At 42.2% G+C, this 15,372-nt stretch overlaps 2 protein-coding genes across 3 annotated transcripts in view; both read right to left on the bottom strand.

The window, feature by feature from the left end:
• The window catches only part of LOC114804294 (nematocyst expressed protein 3-like), a 67,749-nt gene that overhangs the window by 17,550 nt on the left and 34,827 nt on the right, over positions 1 to 15,372 (bottom strand). The gene's annotated exons all lie outside the window — the stretch shown is intronic.
• LOC105211347 (protein disabled) lies at positions 1,166 to 14,018 on the bottom strand. Its single transcript, XM_011182732.3, has 10 exons — positions 12,058 to 14,018; positions 11,432 to 11,790; positions 11,069 to 11,374; positions 10,829 to 11,011; positions 10,256 to 10,766; positions 5,907 to 9,828; positions 5,744 to 5,826; positions 4,856 to 5,683; positions 4,659 to 4,794; positions 1,166 to 4,599 (listed from the first exon to the last, which is right to left on the bottom strand). Exons 1-10 carry the CDS (start codon positions 12,185 to 12,187, stop codon positions 3,402 to 3,404), a joined length of 7,656 nt encoding a protein of 2,551 aa, XP_011181034.1. The 5' UTR covers positions 12,188 to 14,018; the 3' UTR covers positions 1,166 to 3,401.

Consider the following 15,372-nt stretch of genomic DNA (forward strand, 5'->3'; position numbering starts at 1 on the left):
GAGTTATTTGTATTTTCCCCAATTATTGCTGTTACCTCTTCGTCTGCTTATTATGCAGTGGCCGTTGCGTATGCCGCACATACCAGTTACCATACAAATATTTACAGCTTGGCTTTTTTGCTTAGTAGTACAACTACCGAAAATATTAAAAGCATGTACTTTGACATTGACTTTGTAACGTGTGAAATGAAATCTTTTAATGAAAAAAACCGACTAAATTTGTTTACTAATATGGATAAATTAAATGTGGGAATGTTTGCAAACCAAAAAGGGATCGTTGGTAAACAGCTTTATGATAAGCTGTGAAGTTCGTTTTAGCTGTAGAACTCTCGAAAATTAAAGAAGAGACCGGTAAGGAAGGGCTAAGCGCAAACGCAGCCGATTATTCTATATTTTCAGCATTAAACTAATAAAAGAGTGTATAGAATGGTGGAAGGAATAGACCGATGTTTGGTTTTATATTCTTAATGCTTATTTAACAAGAAAATAAGGACGTACCCAAATCGACTCGAATTTATACTCACGCAATTTATTTAATTTTGTTAAGATAACACTCAATTTCACCCATATATTCCACTAAAATAACGAAGATCATTATATAAAGTATATAAGGGCAGGTACAATTCCTGGGCCGATTTCGTTCAGTCTTTCCACAAATCTAGATTATATTCAAGATTATATGCTCAGTTCATTTTGCTAAGCTATCTCACATATTAACCGATATAAATGGTATAAAACTCACCATCTGTTTAAAAAACCGAATATTAGGTAAATTTTTGGCACAGAAGCACATTATTAAAAGAAAAAATTCTGTCTTACTTGTTATAAAATATCTTAAAGAATTACCGATATTTACAGTAACAAATTAGGCACAGCTGCTGAGGTATTTATGTTCTATATATGAGGCCTTGAAAATGTATAGTCCGATTTCCATCTTTTTTAAATGATCGTTGCCACACATCCAATGCAGTATTCGTGAGATGTACCTACTGGATTTTTTTGATTTACCAAAAGACAAATCTCTAGCTGTTCCCCTGGGGATCAGCCGTAGAAACTAACCCGACATAATCAACCCCTCCTTAATTTGACGCGCTATACCCAACCCAAAGTGTGGAGGGTATAAACACCAAACACCTTTTCTGACTAAATAATTGAATACTGGAGATTTGAATTTAATTTAGATACTGTATATTTGTTCTTAATAAGTATGTATATTTGTCGTTACATAATTTCTGTTTTTTGTTTCATTTTTTTTTTCTCAAACATTTTCGAACAAACCAAAGAAATGCCGCCTTCGTCTTCAGCGTGAGTGAGTATGCATTGATTTCCATTCATATTGCCGTGAGACTTAATTTCATATATCGTCGATATACATATAGTATTAGTTATTATATATTGTTCATTTGCATAATTTGTTCGATCTTTTGCCTTCTTTTCTTTGCTTTTCTTTTTCTGTTTTAGTTGCATTGCATTTTAGTATTAATTAACTAAATTTACTTAATTTAAGAGTTGATGAGTGTATTATGTACGTACATAATATTTTGTTCGTAACTACTCGTCTATAATCATAGTCGTAATCGTAATCATCTTATTCGTTTCTTATTGGAATTACTTTTATTTTAATTTCAATTATTTTGAATATTTTTGGAATTTTTGGAATTTGCATGAATGACAATTTGGATTGAGTTTCTTCGTCTTGGCTTGATTATTGCTACATCATTATATTATTATCTTTGAAAACACTTTAGTGAATTGTTTGAACGAAATCTAAATCCTTTAACTCTCATTTGCTGCTTTTACTATAATAATTATTTAGTTGCTATTGTTGTTGTTGTTCTCATTGTGTTAGTTTAACAGTGTGCTGGGTTTGGGTTGTGTTCAATTCTTTATAATTATGTACCTCGAATACTATGTTTGTTTGTATGTATGCCATTATGTATATATGTATGTATGTATGTACGATTAGTTTACAATTAGGTTGCAATGATTTTAACTAGTTAATATTATTTAGTATTTATTGTAGTTTTTCTAACTGAGTGATGTTCGAATACATTTGGAACTATGGCTGCGCTATACTGCACTTCTAGCTGCTTCTTTATAAATAGTATATTATATACGTATGTATGTATGTTATTGCGATATTTAATTTAGTTTTACACATTTCAATTGGATAACATTTCGTTAGCCGTACTAAATAATGTTGTTGCAACAACACCTCGATTCTCCCCAACACACACACACACGCACACATGTGAGTGTATGTACGATTGCATTAACTAAATATGTATATATTATATATTATATATATATGTATATGTATGTACACATAGATATTATAAAGTTACATAAACATTGCTTCATTCATTTAATTATAATTTAATTTGATTTCCTTATATACACGCACACGCACATTCACGTCGCCAGTTCGGTCACTTATTGCTATTAGCCAATAATTAATCATTAAAAATCATAAACATAATGGAGAAAATAACACAGTTTTATTACAACTCAGATTATGTGTGCACAATCCGAGGCGAAAGCAGTGCTCAGCACGAAATACAAGTGTTCATCAACTCGTATTCCACATAGAATCCACAGTGCCGTCCGTTGTGAGTACTTGGTGATTGCAATTTGGTTGCATTATTTACAAACAATTGGTGAGTATAAATCAAAAAAATATATTCGTTTTGCTAACAACAAAACATTGCTTAAAATAAAATCTCAAATTGTCGAAAGCTTGTGGGGGTTAAGAAAGCACACTCCACAGCATTTATATGTATGAGTATGAGAGTATGACACATAGCAAGTTTTTGTAAATATGTAAGCGTTGACCTCATGTGCCCATCCTATAGAATATCGTATTTAAGGCGGTACATAATCAAGTTCTTCATTAGAAAATTTAAGGAAACTATTTTACGTCGACACTTCTTCGTATTGCGCAGCAGTGTGCCTTTAAGACTTTCGTATTGTTGTTGATGTTGTTGTTGCGAGTGATGTTTTTGTGTGAAATAACCGTTTTCTTTGCGCACTGTGCCGTTGCCGTATACACCGTGCTCAGCAGCGCTGGCGCAGAGTGCCGCCGAACTGTTCGATTGTTGTAATTGTGTTTGCAGTTGTTGTTGCTTTTGTTGTTCCTGCTGCTGCTGATAGTAGTAATCATTCAGATTGGTTATGTAATAGTAATCGTGATCGGCAATCACATTGATCTCGGCATAATTATCATCTTCGTCTTCCTCGTCGCTTGGTGCCATCGTGGCGACGCTTCTAAGCCGATTTCGGTGCGTGGGCTCATTGCTATCACCTGGTGGTTCAACGCTCGACTGATCACCAATATTTGTGGTTTGCTTTTGTTGTTGGGTTACATGCTCAGTTCGCGCGTTTCGTGCAAACAATTGATCAAATCACATATTTTCGTCGAATTTGGCGAAATTGAAGTCGTCGTCACATTGAAACCCGCCACCGTTGCCCGCACCCGATTTACTCAGTTGTTGTCCGTTGCTGTTGTTGTTGGCCAATATGACATCAGGCGGTGCCTTGAAGAACTCATCGTCCTCGAAGGGATCCTCCGATTTCTTGCCGAAAATGTTGATGGACTCGGATTTCTTAATCAATTCCTGTCTCTGTTGCAGTTTGCTGTTTCGCAGATTGTGTTTCTTCGCGGCGGTCGTCATGAGCGCTGCGTTGCTGGCGCTTTGCAGTGAGTCCGCGTGCCACTGGTCCTCCTTTTCGAAATCGAATTGCGCATTGGAGAAGTCATCTTCGAAAGCGGCGTCGTCGAACTGTGACACCTTCACATTATCGTCGAAACGCAATTTCTGTGTGATGATTGGTGGTATTGCATGCGTTGCTGGTGACTGCGTGCTCTCCAAATCCAACTGTTGCGAACTGCTTACACTGGTGGAGTTTGGTGGGAAGCCATGCAATTTTTCCCGTTCGGAGAAGTCATTTGAGAAGCGGAAGGACGACTTAGTTGCTGGTGTAACGCACGCGCTCGCTGTGGTGGTGGCTGCAGGTGTAGAATTGCAACTGGACGCAGTACCAGCGGGTGCTGGCGGTGGGGAGCTTTGGTTGAAGTCCGATTCGAAACCACCGTCAAAACTAAATTTCGTTGCACTTCCAGCGCTGCCACCGGCACCAGCTGTAGCTATGTACGAGCTGGCGGCGCTAGCCAGACTGGCGCTCGCATTCGAACGCGATGTTGGAGATTGCTCATAATCGTCGAAATCATATTCGCCGCCTCTTGTGGGGTATTTCTTTGTTGCTGCTGTGGGAGCACTGCATTTGAGGGAACTGATGGGTACTTTCCCCATTGAATGCTGTCGTCGTTCGCTCTCCAACATGCGTTGATGCATTTCGTGGCGACGTCTATTCAAGCGTTCGAATTTGTCCTCATCAGTGGGCGGTTCGTCATAATCCTCGTCCGCATAGTCTTCCTCATCGTCGACATCGTCATCGTCGTATGTTATATAATCGTAATTGTCACGAGGATGAGTTGCTGCGGCAACAGTGCTACTATATCGACTACTAGAAGTGGGTGGTGGTGGACCCGAGCTGGTATAAGGGATATCTTTGCCACGCGACCGTTGCTTTTTGCGAAACCTGAATAGAAATAATGTTGATAAAAAATAGGTTTTTAGACTGCACAAACCATGACCTACCTGCGATCTTTCTCGCCATCTGAGCCGGAGGGTGTCTGTCCGAGTGCGGCCACCCGCCTACTCTCGGCCAAACGTCGTTCTGAGTCGGCCGCACTTGATGGACGTTTCCATGATTTTTGGCCAGGCAATGGTGGTTCTTTAAGAGGGGTATGTTTAAGAAAGATATTCACAGTAGGAAAGAGATTTATATTGCTTACCTTCGCCATCCCAAGGACTGGAACCGCTACTCTTACGCGCCCTTGGCTGTCCAGGCCCCATACTCATGTTGCTTCCCGTGTTACCCGATATTAACTGATTCGGACGCTGCAAACTGCGCGTATCTGGGGCATTAATACTATTTCCACCGCTGCTCATACGTGTGCGTTGATGAAAATCGTTCTCCGAATCTTGTTCGTACTCAATATCACCAGCCGCTCGCAACTTCATGCCCTTTCGCAGTGAACGTGTCTTCTCCGGTCCATAACGTTCGCGAAACTCTTCATGGCTCTCCATACTCCCATAAACATCGCCACTTCCGAAACTGCGCCGACGTCGTGTTGCACTCTCAAACGATTCGACACTTTCCCGATCGAAGGATTTACGCTCTCGATCGTACATATAATCGCCACCGCGTGTCTTATAACCACTGCTGCCACCAACACTACTACCGATCATAACACTCATGGGTGAACGGCCCTCGTCGTAAATATTCTCATAGTCGGCGCGTCGTCCAGCTTTCGGTTTCTCAAAACTTCCTGCATCACGATAACGGTCATGGGGCGAATCACCGTAATCATCGAAATCGTAATTGGGACGTGCATAGTCGCGATAGTATTTGTTGCGTTTGTCGTAACCACTGCGTCGATCATAACTAGAAGATGCGTTAGGCGGCATTGCAACGCCACGTTTGTCGTAGACGGGCGGTCCGTATGTGGTGCGCTCATAGGCACTGCGTTCGAAGGCCCGAGCGCGCATGCCAGCTGCTTGTTCCATATCCTGCGGTGACCAAGTGTGGTGTGGGGCATGACGATACCAACTGGGAGATTCTGAAATAAGAATTACGTGGTTAAGTAAATACAATAAATCCACAAGCCAGCAGTATTTACCTAAATCAAAATTATCTCGGCTACGCGAAAGTCCTGGCTTCAACTTACGATGATCACGTCGTGCGCTGAATTCCTCTTCGTAACTATTAAAAGATTAACAGATAATTAAAAACAAGCACATTTCTGATACTTCACGGCTTGGAACTTATCCAATGTTACTTACTCATAATCCTCGTCACAAGAGTTCAAACGACGGGGGTGCCTCATATAGTACCCATGGCGATCTGAAGATGGCGGTGGTATCGGGGGCACCACATTAGGAATGCGTTTTTGTTTCTGAAAATCAGAGGGTTCATCATCGCATGGACTGATATCGCGCGATGAAGACGAAGTCTGATGACGATCTTTCCTTTGCCAACGACGACTGACGCCCGCACTCTTACTCCAACCGTAATCGCGTGGATCAGACGAACATGGTGATTCAGCAGTATCGTTCTGTGAGGTGTTCGAAGGTGGTGGAGGTGGCAAATGTAACAATGAATTCTTCGCCGTAGACTTCGTCGCTGCTCTACCGCGTTTATCCACCTTTTCGATACTTGGCTTAGGTGAGTCGAAAGTCGCCCAAAACTCCTTAGAATGTTTTACTTCGGGTTCTTGTTGCAAGCTGCTGCCTGTGTTAATTTGTTTTGTGGCTGTGTCGATTAGGTTCGAAACAGCCGATAGTTGGGATAAGACTGGTGAAGCCTGTGGTGATTTGCTTAGTGGCGATCTTTGTTGCTGCTGAACAGCACCTGGTATAGGGGACTTCTGTAACGGAATTGGTGAAGTGCTAACATCATTGAACTGCGCCTGAGATGAGAGTGTCGCGTTTGGGCGTGGCAGAGCTATGGAACTGCCCGATGTCACTATTACAGTGGGCATATTGGTCGCTGAATTCGCAGGTGAGATGCGTTCGCGGGAATCCAAAGATAAATTGGATATGGCACGTTGCATGAGTTCATCAATTTCCAAATCATCCTTGGAGGAGGAGAGTCCGCTGCTGCCTGCTACCGTTAGGAATTTGTTATCCTGTTTGGCATTCAATAAATTCGATGAAGGCTGTGAGGCACAGCGTTCGGGTAGGCTGCCATTCAAATCTAGCTTATCGGATTTTTCACCATCTAACTGTTGTGTGGATGTTGACAGCTTTTCGTACTTATCCTGTCCGCCACCACTCACTCCAGTGTCCTTATCGTTGCTGTCCAAACTGCTTTCGCCACCACCATCATCATCTTCGTCGTCGTCTTCGACAGTCAAAGCAGATGATGAAGGCTCCGCTGGTAAACCGCGGCTGTCCACCAAACCTAAACGGTCTGGATCACTACTACTGGCGCGCCCATCCATTATATGCTTAAGATCTTGATCTTGATCTTCATTGAACTCGTCGCTGAACTCGGGAAACTCTTGTGAGGCCTGCAAAGCTACTGGCGTCTTATTGTCGAAGAGGTTCTCAACCAGAATTATGTCACGAAGGGCAGCGTAGCGATCTTTTGCTTGCGCCACTACTTCCGTGATTTTCGTATCAATCTTCGGCGGTTGTACCTGTGGACCCACTGAGCTTGTAAGAAAGTCGTCATCATCAAAGTTTGCTTCAAAGTGTGCCCCAATGTCATCCATTACCGCAGTCATCCCTCCAACATCAGTTGCAGACATTATGCTGCCACTGACGTCTTCACTCTCATTAATCACTTCGCCAATGAGGTCCGCGTTTTCCTGCTGCTCTTGTAGCTCTTTGTCAATGATCTCACGGAAAACGGCATAACGATCGGCTGATGGCACAATCGGGGCGCTTTGGCTAGTGTCCGTGTATATTGGAGGCGGTCCAACGGGTGGTTCATTAAACTGCTCGAAATTGGCAAAAGCATCTTGTCCGTGGTTATCGGCGCTGTGAGAGAAGTCCTCTCCAAATGTATCGTCGAATTTCGCCACAAATGTTGCTTGCTGATCAAAGTTTACCTTAAACACGCTTGATTGAGCCGGCACAGGGGATGGCTCCGGTTTAATGGGTGGCATATCAGCACGACGCGTCGGTAGAGGACTCATATGGCTTGCCAGCGTTTGCTCGCGTTGTGGCTTTGACTTCTCAATGAACTCCGAGAGATACGATGTTAGTTCGACCAGAGTCATAGTGCTCAGTTTGCTTACCGGCACATTCAACTTTACTGCCAGCTCATCTAAACTTAGTGTCATCAGCTGGCTCAGTGTGATGTCGGGTATGAGGGACGCTGTTGCCTTATTGGCCTCAGCGCCGCCATCAGTTATCACTTGCTGTCGCTTTTGATATTGTTGTTGTTGCTGCTGCTGTTGCAAAATCTCCAATTTATTCTCGTAGATATCCTGTGACTTCGAAAGCGAATGCTGGCGTTGTGCACGATTGCGCGTTGAAATTTGCGTTGGAGGTGGTAAGAGTGGTGGCACATCACCCGTGGCGGAGCTCGTGAGGCTACCGATACCACTAATAGGCGCCAAGTAATCGTCCTCGGTATGTCCAGGCTTACGTGGTCGTCCAGGCCCAGGATAGGTGCCGTCCGAGCGGCCAACACGTCGTGATGGCAATGGTATCGGTGGAACTTCGGCATTAGAGCCGCGTAAAGGCTTCGCCGTCATATTGACGAACTCATATCGACTGTTCACAGACGCCGACGCGATGGGAGGTACCGCATTACCCGAGGTTACACGCGGACGTATAACAATATCGTTGAATTGTTTCTTGGGCGGTAATGGCGGCGGTTCTGCATGCAGTGCTGAATCGGGACGCGGTGGTGGCTCCGGTGCCGTCTCATTCTCGCTTAGTGAGTCGCTCTCCTGTAAACGGCACATATTAATACTATTCGATTCACGCTTGGAGAAACGTGCCTGTCCAAATAAATGTGGCATCTTCTTGTTACTAATGCTCGAGATGACATCCGCTGTCTGTTGCTTGAAAGCGGAAGAGGGCTGGCCTGCCGATGACAACTGCCCCGAGGGTGTGGGCCGCAAACGCACCGTGCTATTGGCGCCAACTGCCGTTATGGCACTTCCGTTGCCCATCGCCGCGACCGGTTCGCTCATCTGACGCTCGAGGCGCGCCACATCAGCACGCCATTGCGCTGCTGTGTTCAGCGGCTGTGCTGTCGTGGGGGAAAGACTGCTCTCTGGAGGCAAGCTAACTTGTAGCGGACCATTAAAGACATCCGCAGAACGGCTGGCCTCCGTGCTCGCGCTTGGAGACCCTTGTTGTTTGGTTGCTTCGCCACTGTTGAATTCAAATTCGAATGGGTCCAACTTGGCAAACACGTCGCCGCCTTCCTGAAATGGGTCACTCTTCTTGCGCGTGGGCGAGAATGGATCGGTGTCGCGCGGCATCATCACAACATCGTCCGTTGTGCCAGCAGCAGTCGCCGTGGAGTCTAAAGTGTAATGATTTAAATGGAGATTAGTGGGTATGGTTGTTGTAGTGCACGCAGACGATGCCGACGATAAAGTCGGCTGGTAATGGTGCATTCTTAAAGTAGAAGCTGTTGTGGTATTAGTAGAGTAGGTAGAGGTTGTTAGTAAACTGTTGCTAGACGCTAGTTGGTGGTTAGTATTCGTTAGTCTGGGTACAACAACATTAGAAGCGGTGCTCGTGTATTTCGTACTGCTTGTAGTGCAGGTGCAAATGTTAACCGTGCATGGTGGTGCGAGCACACCGATTAGTAAAGTTGTTGTAGTTGTTGTTGCTGCTGTTGCAGATGCCGTTAGATTAGCTACTGTTTTATTAGTGTTTAAGGCTGTTTGCAAGCCGGCTATACCTGATGTATGAGTAGTGTTAGTAATATTAAGTGGTGCTGATAGAGAATGATGTGTCTGCTGTGACGTTTGCGGAGCCACTTCGCTTTGCTCATCCATACCGGCGGCTAGAGTATCCTCGAAGAGACCCTCTTTGCTGAGAAACTCATCGACCACCGCCGAGGCGGCTGTGTAGTGAACACCGGTAGCCGTTATGTCTACAGTGCCGTTTCCACCGGACGACAGGTCGTTGAGTACTTTTTTGGGTGGGTTTTTAAGCTCCTGGAAGAAGTATTTCTTATCGACATAGGGACGTATGCGACCGGTGCCTAATGGATCCAAATCTGTAAAAGCATCTAACACATGGGAGAAAGTGATGAATCAGTGAAACTGCCCCTTAGCCGAGTGCGAGCGGGGATGACAATGTTATTGAGTGTTTAGTAATGGGAATAAGAGGGCCACGCTAATAATCAAATATAACTGACGAAACAAACACAATCATAGAAACCAAACATATGTATGTACTTTATATCAAATAATATGGATCTGTGGCAAACCGGAAAGTAATTTAGAGTTTTCGATTAATTCAATCAGATTGTGACAAGTCTTCTAGTATTGCAATAGATCCGCATGGTAGACTACAAATTACATGCTATAGTTACAACACAATACCCGTAAACCGTTAGAAATAACTTAAGTGAACTTGTAGAGGAGTCAATTAAAAAACTATGAGTTTGTTAAAGAAAAGTTGTTCCAATTAAAAATCAAAGTCTTCCAATCTACCTGACTTCACTGCACCGCTCGCAGCTGCCTGTGACACACCGTCGGCCAAAATCGGTGTCGGCGAAGACGATGTGACGCCCAAGGTGGACGCTGATGCGGACGTCGCAGCCCCACTGGACGGTTGCATGTTTGCGTTGCTGGCAGCAGTGGCAGCTGCATCGACATCGACGAGTGTGGAATGTTCACTTAATTGCTGTGTCGGGGTCGACGTTGATTCGCTGGGCGCGAGTGGTGCCATTGGTAAGCCAACACCTATGCTCATATTTCCGGCTTTCGAAGTGTCAAACACATCGTTTTGCTGGTCCAGCTCATGCAGCCAACTGTCGTCATCGTCTTGTTGTAAAGTCCCGGTTGAACTGTTCAATATCGGTGCAGCCGAAAGTAAGGAGGAGAGAGTGACATTTTGTCCGGCGCTCACTGAAGTTGTTGTTTGATTTACCGTTGTATCAGCTGACTTAGTGGGCTTATGGCGTGAGCGTCCCGATTCTGGAGGAGGCAAAAGATTGTAAGTCTGAAAAGAAACACGTACGCTGTTATAACTGAGAATGAACTAATAACTAAGAATTAACATACGGGAAAGCTGGTGAATGAGTCGCCAAAAGGATCATCCTCGTTGACTGCCTTGCCAGCGGCACTGCCTACTGCAGGTTGTCCTGGCTCGTTGGGTGTAATCCGTTCCATTTGTGTAATGCCGCGTTGTAGAGAGCTCAACTCCTGCTCCAAATCAACCAAATCCGCAACTGATTCGGGTGACATCTGCAAATGGCATATTTGTGAGTCAAAAAATTTACATTCAAGTATAAAATGTTGAACCTCTTTCGCTGCACCCTTACTATCCAAATTGACACCCAACCTATTCGACGCTGTTGCGCGACTTGATCCACCGATTCCACTTAGCATGGACAGCGTGCTTCCGCCACCACCTCCGCCACTGCTGCTAAGATCATTATGCGCACCCAAACCGGTTCCAATACCACCAGCGACGGACTTAAGCGACGACAATGAGGCAAGTTGATGTTCATGTATGGACTTCGATTGTATTTGCTGACGCGCCAATTCGATTTCTTTCTTCTTCAATTCGAAAACAACCTGAAAGAGATCGCGCATTGCCAGCACGACCTAGAAATAGTGAAATTAATTTTGTTATTTCCATATTATTAGAAGTAAATCGCTTACCTGACTAGCCGCCTTGTCAGTCTTTATGCCAAAGAAACGGTGTCCACTATCTGGTGAACCAAATATATAGCCAAATGCTCGAGAATCGGTCATATCCTGCGCAATGAAGGATATTTTGTGCACCGGATGGTGGTAGAGAGAGTCTCCTGTTTTCTCATCGCGTAGCCTCAGTCCATCGATTGTCACGTGTATGGTTATGCGCTGCTTATGTTCGCCGGCAGCGCGTATGGCAATTTTGAGGTCTTGCAAGGCTTCTTGACACATGCGATCACCACGCGCCTCGCCCACTTCGAGTATCCCAATGAGCTTCGCTTTGAACTGAACGCCATCGCCAAAAAATCGACCCGGATCATTGCGATCTGTTATTCGAAAATAGAATATAGTGAATTAAAAATAAATAATAACAATAACACATAAATCTATTTCTCTATTGTTTGCCAAAAATGTCTTTATCCGCATTGATTATTATAAACTAGGATATTATCACAATATAACTTAGTTTTCAACTATGTGAACTATGTGCTCTTCATTATAAAATTTGACTTCAATAATAATGAAAATCTAACAAAATTTAAAAATAAATGGATAAACAACAAAATGAATTTGATTTGAATACAAATGCTAACGTTTTGCGTAATTCGTCTCCTGCACACCGCTGCTGCTACCGCCTGTGCCCACACCAACCGAGGAGAGCGTTGAAGCGAGCGATAAATTTGATGATGCGGCCGATAGTTTCGAAACCAACGACTTAACCATAGTCTCTGATGACAATGTGAACCGCTCAACCGAGCTCAACCCCAATCGCTATGTATTAAATGCTGTTTTGCTCGGCTTATTGTGGTGATTGCCTAATACGTGTATTACGAGCGCACTCGCAGTGACATTTCTCGATGGAAATCCAATATAATCACTGTCGACGATGCTGCTGTAACGCGTTTAAATTGACAATCTGTGAAATACGATCTTATGGCCTTTTCTGTCAGCGACTAACCGCTCGAGCTATTATTTGCGATATTTGGAATGTTTTTCTTTGTATTCTTTCGTTTTGTTCTGATATGATCCGTTCTCACTGAGCATGAGCTTCAAATTTGACTTAATTTATATACACGTACATACGTTGCTTAATTTGCTTGTTATTATTGCTTATTGTTGTTGTTATTGTTAAATCAAAATAGCTAATGTTCACTATATATAATATATGTACATTTGTTTTATAGTTACACATGAATGCATTTTCGGTAGCTAAAATAAAATTTGTGTTTTTTAACGCGTTACTACGAAAACACCCAAACAGGCGTCAACGATCACATCATCAGCGTTCGTAACATCCCCAGTGAATTCAAGTAGCGCCACATTGCCGGCGTTTTCACCCACTACTGCTGCAGCTTATCTCCAATCGTTGATTTGTTTTCTCTTATATTCACTTATTCGTACAATTGAATATGGGGTAGGCCGGCGCAGGGTGAATTGTGTGCCGAACTGGAGATTGCCTCTGTCTAAAACACACTGCTTACTTATATTATTGTACGCAGTCAATAGCGCAAAATTGCTCAGCAGCCAACGCGTTCACTGTTTGTTTGGCTACAGATACATCTGCATAATAAACATATCTCTGAACGTAGATTAATGGTATTGCACGTACCCCTCACTGCGCCGTGCGAGTGATTGTAGGTGCGCTTGTACTATTCTTTGTAGGCAGTAGCGAAATGTGTCTGGAACTGACAGGCAGTCGCAGAAACATATATGTGTGTAGATAGATATATACTAGGTGTGCGCATATGCGCAAGTATAAACAAAACGCTCTATCTAGCTGTTGTCTAGGTTGACATTGCTGTGTCGTATTGTTTATATTTATTCACTGATTACGATGTCCAAGCGAAATGGCAATTGACTCCAGCACAATACCTTGCTGAAAGTATGCAGGTATTTTTGGTTTCCTTCATGCTATTGTCTGTTAATCTACATGTACATATATTTGTGTGTATAAACGTCAGCTCCTACGAATTGAATTCGTAACAACATTTCAGCTTGGTCGCATTCCTTCGTCGGCAGCGGGCAACATCTCTATCAACACACGTACATATGTATTTCCTTTCGTGCTGTCGTAATGCCTCCTTTGCGTTTATTGATTTTTCATGTGTAGATTTTTTCAGCTAAGCAATACAATTACCAATGACACCAAATAGTAAATTGCAAAACTTTCCACAATTCACTCTTTCAGGAGCCCGTACAATAAGTAATTCAATAGGTCAATTAGTATCACATCTTCACTTTTCAAATTTCTCGGCAAGTGCTGCAACTGATACGCGATCAATATTTGCACATTTTGAAGTTGTGTGCTGAATAAACCATCAACTTTCTACTATTAAATAAGTTATTGCTTTCCGATTCTATTTTATTTCGAATTTTGCACACACACTTTTAGATTAATTTCTGTAGTGGCTATTTAAATCTTAAATGTAAATAAAATCACTGTGCAGCTGCCTGTCAAACTGTAAATGCATCTAATAAATAAACTGTAAATACAAATGTATCTAAAAGCAGACTGTTCTTCTTGCTACTGTTTCGTTTGGGCAATTGTCAGATACATTCGTTTTTATTTACTTGTGTGTGACTGCAGGTGCAGATACTTCAAGCAGAGTTGCATTTTGTGTGATTATTTTGTTCTAAAATCTCTCAAAATATAATAAGTTAAGAAAATGTATGATTATACAGTTTTATAATAAATAAGAAATACTCAAATTAATAATTTTTAGCAAAGAGAAAAATTTTGAACATGGTAGTATTATTTATATATAGGCACTTACATTTACAGGGACTGGTCTTTTTACGTAGAGTTTGCATGTTGGTCTCTTTCCAGTTTCTCTTCGCCAATTTGCGAAGTTTCTTATATTGTGTTGCTATTTTTGGTTTATATTTGAGTAATATTTCACTTTTAAATACTTTGAAGTATTTGCGTACGTATCCTTAACATAAATAATTTTATCTTTGGTACTTGGAAGGAGATTTTCAAACAATATCACAGTAAAATTCGAAAATATTTTCATTCGCGCTTAATATCAATCATATAATCTATTACATATTTGCTGAAATTAATTATTCATCCAGTTATTTAAAAAAAGTTTATTGACAGCCTCAATACACTTTTTACTTGATCTTTTAGGATTCACCTATCTGGCTGTTAGGATTAATTGAACAATAACAACATACTAATTACATGCCGTAATGTCATGGAAACCCATTGGCATTTTTTTCACTTACAATTCATTCATTTTCATCACTTTTATTTGTTTTGTTTACTTTCATAGGAATCGCGTAGTTTGTTTTTGGCTCTTTTTATCGCACACCTCTTTGTTTGTATTTTAGTTTTGTTTTCGTGTCGTATTCTTGGTCGATGTGTAGATGAGCAATTTGTTAGCTTTTTAGCCGACAGCCCGACGATATGACTGCATCACCGGCATTTCGAATACAGCAACTTTTATCGATTTTTCACCCTATCAACGCCTCGGTGCTGTAATGAGGCTATGAAGGCTCGGTCGGTACACCGTATGTGGCATGCGATAGGAGGGTTGTTATTTTCATTAATTTTGCAATTAGTAAATAATCCTCTATATAACATGGGAAACATTTAATAAACTAATATTGTACATGGTGATGGACCATCTACATTTTAGGATACACAAAATTATCTACTACACACTTGCAAAGGACATTTTCAAAATCCAATGCCGTCAATCATAACACTTCCGCTTAAGTAAGACAATTGTACAGTAAATTGGAACACTTTCTTACGTTTACGAGTTTCAGCACACTGCACTTTCATTGCTAAATTTATTTGCTTAGGAATATGAATTTTTCGGTGCAACGCCTTTCATTGTCGCCAAACTGATGACCGAATTACTACTTTCATTGGAAATTCAATGACGGAAAAGGATATGGGA

Source organism: Zeugodacus cucurbitae, chromosome 4 (assembly GCF_028554725.1).
Source record: "Zeugodacus cucurbitae isolate PBARC_wt_2022May chromosome 4, idZeuCucr1.2, whole genome shotgun sequence".
Taxonomy (NCBI): Eukaryota; Metazoa; Arthropoda; class Insecta; order Diptera; family Tephritidae; genus Zeugodacus; species Zeugodacus cucurbitae.

Excerpts from the sequence above, each read along its gene's own strand:
- LOC105211347 (XM_011182732.3), bottom strand. The coding sequence starts at position 12,187 with ATGGTTAAGTCGTTGGTTTCGAAACTATCGGCCGCATCATCAAATTTA. Across the intron at positions 10,767-10,828 it reads ACTCATTCACCAGCTTTCCC|ACTTACAATCTTTTGCCTCC; the intron begins GTATGTTAATTC and ends GTTTCTTTTCAG. Across the intron at positions 9,829-10,255 it reads GAGCGGTGCAGTGAAGTCAG|ATGCTTTTACAGATTTGGAT; the intron begins GTAGATTGGAAG and ends CCCATGTGTTAG.